Raw genomic sequence first — 6,831 nt, forward strand, 5'->3', positions numbered from 1 at the left:
CTTACCCTATCCCACTCTCCAGCGGTAATCTGCATGGCAATGGCAGCGTCCTGAGACACACTGCTATGCAATGATGACAGGTCACATGACCGCTGGAGAGTGTGACAGTGATAGGGTGAGTTGGTTTCTTCTACATGCTCTACATGTATCATTCTAAGGATGGCGGGAGGGAGAGGGGGAGAGGAGAAGAAGCTAGCCCTCTATTGCCGGGCTGGCTTCATATTGTCTGCCAGACGAATCTGTCCCGCAGGCTGTATCAACTGGTCAAATCCATAACATATCCTATATAATAAACCCCCTGTGTCCCTGGATTCTTTTCTATCCCTGTGTCCATGCCTTTGTGCTACTGCGCATTTGTGGCATGTGAGCAGCCATTGGGACAGAAGGAGGACGGGGCCAGGAGGCGTGCTTGTGCATGGGCGGACATGTGCGCATATGCGTGTGTGTGTGTGCACAAGCAGGCATGTGTGCTGACATTCAGCGATGATGACAGGCGGGAGAGGAGTTGTGACGGAGGACTAGAGCCCATTATTGTAACAGGCTTAGGCCTACTAGTTACTACAATAATGGACTACCACTCCAGTGTATGATCTGGCATAGTGTGTCTTACTGCTTATTACCTGTATTGTGTTGTCTGTCACTCCTATTATCATTGTCTATAACCTTATTTATTGTAAAGTGCTGCAAAATATGTTGGCTCTAAATACATCCAATTAAAAAAAAGAAAATATGTAACTATAAAATTATATTTATGTGTATGTCAGAATTTTCTAGATTGAATGCAGATTAATTCTGTCACCTTTTTCACGTATGATTTTTTTAAGCAAAACAATGATTTTATGGTAAAAATAATTATTGTCAAGTTCAAGTGATTTTTTTTTTTAAATTACTGTCACTTTCTTAGCTAATGAACGGTTACATACACAAACTTCCTTCGTTGTGCTGACTACTGACTTGATGTTTAAAACCGATTTCATTGCTGCATTGAATTGATGAAGAATGCTATGTTCCATTCCTCAAGGTTAAACCAAAACACCTGCAAAGGGCTCCTAAAGCTGAGTACACACGTACGATAACGATCGTTCGAAAACGAACGATAACGACAATCGGAGCGATAATCGTGCGCTCCAAATTTTCCAACGATCGTTTTTTTGGACGATAACGACCATTATCGTTCAATCCGACCGATCCAACCCGGCGGATTTTTTCGAAAGATAATCGTTCAATCGTTGCAGTGTGTACAAAGATCGTCCGATAACGCATGTTCTTATTGCCTGTCATAACGTCACTTCCGTTTGCGCACGCATTTTTTAATCGTTCGTCGTTCAGTACTTTATACTTCTATCGTTCACGTGTGTACACAATCGTTCATTACGAACGATCTTTTCGGTCTAATTTGAATATCGTGTAAACGTCACGAATCGTTCGTAACGAACGATCTTTATCGGACGTGTATACGAACCTTAAGTCTTTAAATGGACTCTGAGTCTGGTTCAGTGGGAGTCACAATCATGGGAAAGACTGCTGACCTGACAGTTGTATAGCAAACCATCACTGACGCCCTCCATAAGGAGAGAAAGCCTCAAAATGTAATTGCAAAAAAAGTTGCATGTTCCCAAAGTGCTGTATCAAAACACATTAATAGAAAGTTATGTGGAAAGGAAAAGTGTGAAAGAAAAAGGTGCACAAGCAGCAGGAATGACCGCAGCCTGGAGAGGATTGTCAGGAAAAGGCCATTCAGAAGTGTTGAGGATTTCAACCACAAGATATGGACTGAGGCTGGAGACTGTTAGTGCATCAAGAGCCACCACACACAGACGGATCCTGGACATAGTCTTCAAATGTTGTATTTCTATTGTCAAGCCGCTCCTGAATAACAAACAATGTCAGAAGTATCTTACTTGGGCTAGAGAAAATATAACTGGTCTGTTGCTCAGTCAGTAGTCTAAAGTTTCCTTTTCTGATAACAGCAAATTTTGCATCTCTTTTGAATACCAAGGACTCAGACTTTGGAGAAAGAATGGAGAGGCACACAATCCAAGATGCTTGAAGTCCAGTGTGAAGTTTCCATAGTCTGTGTAGATTTGGAGAACAATGTCATCTGCTGGTGTTGGTCCAGTGGTGTAGCTAAGGAGCTGTGGGCCCCCATGCAAGTTCTACATTGGGGCCCCCCAAGCACTCTATACATAACAATTGATATGGTAGCACCAAAACCTGCCAATGGCAACTACAGTGTCAGATGTGCAAGAAGGGGATGGGGAGCAGTTTGTTAATGATTACTACTATTCAAAGTATCTAACACAGGACCAATAAAGAGCTAATACTGTAGTTGAGGGCCCCAATGCGTTCACAACCTCTGCAACCCCTATTGCTATGCCCCTGTGTTGGTCCACTGTGCTTTATTAAGTCCAGAGTCAATGCAGTAGTGTACCAGGACAATTTTTCAAGCACTTTATGCTTTCTTTTGCAGAAAAGCTTTATGGAGATGCTGACTTTATTTTCCAGCAGGACTTGGCACCTGCCCACACTGCCAAAAGTACCAAAACTTGGTTCAATGACTATGGGATTACTGTGCTTGATTGGCCAGCAAACTCGACTGACCTGTCCATATTAAATCATAATGTATAAATATAATAAATATTTACTGCTGAGCTTACTGAATTATCCTTACCAACTGTATCTTGTTCCAATAATTCAAAAAATTTGTAATTTGAATTACTGTTTATAAATGAATTTATGGCACTATAGCACCTTTCTCTGCATATTTGCACACTTATGCTGGATCAGCAGCTATTGGATTATTGTACATGGATTATTTGATGACATGTCTCGGAATCAACGGTAGTATTTGACCCAGTGTCCCACCATTATAAACATGGTTATTTAAAGGTATTGTTGGTGGGAGACATATTATTGGAACAAGATACCGTTGGTAAGGAGAATTCAGTAAGCTCAGCAGTAAATATTATTATTTATACATTATGATTTAATATGGACCTGAGGTGACATAGTGTTTTTAATTGTTTTTAATCATGTTTTGCTGTTAATAAAGATCCTTTCTATGGTATAGCTGCAGTTGTGGAAATATAGTAAAGTTGAAGTAGAGGGACTACTTGTTTCTGTGTTCTAGTTTATGCTTGTTCCGGGTCGAAGACCCTAGTCCCTGATATATATATATATTTCCTTATATAGGATACATTGCCAGCAGATAGGACTGAGCAATTTAGGGGATCAATGCTTTTGTGTTAACATATATTTCATATATTAGTTTCACATTTTAAGTTGAATTACTGAAATAAATGAATTTTTTAACGATATTCTAATTTTTCGAACTTCACCTGTACATTCACTTATTAATGTTTCAAAATAAATTATATATCTAAAAAGGTCATTTTAAGAGTAGGAAGATAGATACAATTGTTTATCTCATCAGCCTATTTTCACCTTGGGTTCACTTTAAAGAACAAGCGACACCCATGCTAACCTAGAAATACAAAACACATATATAAGTAGATAAATACTACGTCTGCTTACATAACAGATGTATTGTGCTATCCATGTACTGATTACTGTGAATTTTATAAAGGAAAAGCAGAAAATGCTATTCTAGGCAGTGGCCATCTTGCCAAGCTAATGCTGACATCATATCCTCTCTGACTCTTGCCCCCCCCCCCCCCCTCCCTTCTCTTGCTCATTTTGTATTAATTAGCTGCCCTCTTTCCAGAGTCTTCAGACACTCCCGCTGAGGTGTATACTAGGAACTACACTGTCTTTCCTCCAATCGCTGAGTCACCTCAGCCTTGCTTGTAAACACAAGTGAGCAGAGGTGTTTCAGATAAGAAAGCTAGGCAGGGAAATAAATGGAAGAGGAGGAATATATTATAGATAAAAAGAACTCCCAGCATTCAACTCTTTGGCACTGTTTGGCACTAGGGCCAGTGCTCATAAAGTATGTGATAGCTCCAAACCATAACAGCAGAAAAAGTTTTGCAAGTTTTGAATGCAGGATTAGCACCTTTATCACTTAATACACTCAGACCAGTTGCTTTTTAAATTTGAGTTTTATAGTGACAATACCGCTTTAAGAAGATGCTAAACCTTTCTATAGCTTCCAAGGCAAAACATTCCTCTGCCTCTGTGTTATTATGGAAAAACGTAACCTATCTCTTCTAATACTTTGCATGTGTCAGATTCTGACACTTATATATCAGCACTCACAAGTCATCAAATCCCAAACACAAGAAGCTTGAACATAGCACCACAATGGAGTCAGCTACCAGTCTTCTGCTGTCCATCATCACCATCTTGCTGGCAGTGATGGGCATTAGTTTAAATGCTTTCATTGTCTCCTTCAGCTTTGAAAGCCTGAAAATCAGACTGGCTTATAATTCCACCAGTGTGGTCTACTTCACTATGGGATTGGTGAACATCTTCATGCAGCTAATTTTATCCACAGCGTCTTTAATTCTTGCCTTTTGGCCTACTTTATATAATGTGAGGGCAATACTTTTAACTATGATTGAACTGAGTATGACTGCAATGTACAGCAGCTTTTGGCTAACTGGCTGGCTCTGTGCCTGTTATTGTGTTACCATTTCCAACTTCAGCCATCGATTCATAGTTGGGTTAAAGCAGTTCCTCTCCTCCTTCCTACCACATGTTCTTTTCTTATCAGTCATGGGGTCATTTGTAATGAGCATCTTACTGTTCTGGATGGCTGACATGGAATTTCCAACACAGTTTCCAACAAATAACACTTCAGAATTCTTTCTTAGCCCAACAGTTCTCTTAAGTCCAGTATACAGAGTGATGGTCAACCTTCTGGGATGCGGTCTACCCTTCATTCTTGCTCTTGGCTTCACTGGAGTCACAGTGGTCTCCCTTATAACACATATGATCAGAATGAAGAACAATATCTCTGGATACAGAGGACCTAATCTCCATGCCCATATCAGTGCCACAAGGACCATGGTTCTGTTCTTCACATTCTCTATAATCTTCTATACCATTGAGTCTCTCTTCTTGGCATACGTCAAAGGGATGGCATCAGATCTCCTAATCACTATCAGCTTTTTTGTTATCATGGCTTTTCCAACAGCTGAAGCCATCATCATTATTCAGGCTATTCCCAAGCTGAGAAAAATTATTCTGGGACGGTTCTGTCCTGTGAATGATATCAGCAATGGAATAACAGATGACACCTAGGGTGAAAGTAGTAAAATAAAAAATATATTGTAAAGACTGGTATGAGCATCCTCAAACTTTGTAAAACTTCTCCAAGAAAATAGCAGTTCACGGATCCAGGTTCCCTAGCCACTGTCATGTTTCCCTGCTAATGAGTAACTACAGGATTGATACAAACAGACTTACAGAGTACATAGTCATGTCTCTGACTGCCCTCAGAGGAGTTCAAAATCTAAATCCTCCAATATGTTATAATTTAAGTAGGCCTCAGTTATTTGGACTGAGGTTTAGGTAAAAGGCTTGTTCGCAGAGTATACCTTTAAAATAGAGTTTCTCGTGATGCAGGCAGAAGCATCTCAGTGTCTGCTTGAAGCAGATGATACAAGCAGATACTGAGAACATGTTCCTGAAGGAAGGCCACAGGCCTACACTGCCCCAGACAAATGGACTATGAGAACAATCAACATAGGCCATATTTACAAAATATCACATTCCTGTAAGTAAGTGAAAGGCAGCATTAAATATTAATCGAGTAGGTGGGTATTATGTCACCACGAGGGGTCTAAGCCAATAGTCGGGTCTGGGGGATGGCTAAGATGAGGTCACATTTAACTCTTTCCTAGTCAGTATTAAAGGGCCGGATGGGCAGACGGAGCGCACTCTCTTATTCCTACTTTCATGCTCTCTATATGCTGACTGGAACCCCTAATATTTCCTTTCCTTATCTACTCTGATATAATGTATGCTGTACATAGGTAGTCTAGAAGATGTAACTTAGAAGACATAAGAGGACCTGATTATCTTCAGCAGGAAGGTAATCACGCAGCTGTAACGCAACGCAACGCAAGGCAAGAATCTGCTTGGCTAAGATATGATGAACTGTATCTGTATATCTGGTTTCCTGAATAAATAACTTGTACATTGAAGAAGCCTAAGAAAGTCTATCTCCTGCTTGCTGTGATGAGTCAAGTTTGCAACTCTTGCTGATGAGTTTGCTGGTGCCGGAGCAAAAGGTGATTTATAACACAATATAGTCATAGTCTAATGTCACTATCGTGTTACAATGATGTATTGACATAAGGGTAAATCTTCTGCAGCACAGAGTCCATATTCATGCCATTGACAGAGAAGCTCCCAATCTAAAATAGTCATAGTCTGTTCTATCATATTATTATTACACTAGCCAACCCGTGGCGTAGCATACGCCGCATAAGGGGGTAGAGGGCAGGAAGGGGGTATTGGGCACAGTGGCGGGGAGGGGGGTCAGACCCCCCTCACCTGGGTCCCCCATGTGCGCTCCCCCTGCAGCTTAAGCTCAGCAGGATCCCCCTCTCTCACCTGAGTCCCCCATGTGCGCTCCCCCTCCTGCTTAAGCACAGTAGCAGCCGCCACTATTAGTAAGAGGCAGCAGGCGGGGATGCCTCACCTCTTCCGTGTTCCAGCGTGCGTTCCATTGTTGTCACTTCCTGCAATGCCACCCACTGTATTAGTGTAATTTGCCTTTTTAAAACAGAAGGAAATCTGCAATAATTCAGCTGTAAGTAAACATTTGTGGTTACCCACAATGCACTGCTACTGCCAATTATGCCTATTATCCCTTTTTACCCTCAGTAAGTCAAGCAAGCATCCAGAACCACAGGTGTATAG

At 41.0% G+C, this 6,831-nt stretch overlaps 1 protein-coding gene across 1 annotated transcript; it reads left to right on the top strand.

Annotated features, from left to right (window-relative positions):
• Positions 1 to 4,263: 4,263 nt before the first annotated feature.
• On the top strand, positions 4,264 to 5,205 carry LOC137526064 (taste receptor type 2 member 40-like). The gene has a single exon (XM_068247278.1). It carries the CDS (start codon positions 4,264 to 4,266, stop codon positions 5,203 to 5,205), a length of 942 nt encoding a protein of 313 aa, XP_068103379.1.
• Positions 5,206 to 6,831: the final 1,626 nt, after the last annotated feature.

The sequence above is a fragment of the Hyperolius riggenbachi genome, chromosome 7, assembly GCF_040937935.1.
Source record: "Hyperolius riggenbachi isolate aHypRig1 chromosome 7, aHypRig1.pri, whole genome shotgun sequence".
Taxonomy (NCBI): Eukaryota; Metazoa; Chordata; class Amphibia; order Anura; family Hyperoliidae; genus Hyperolius; species Hyperolius riggenbachi.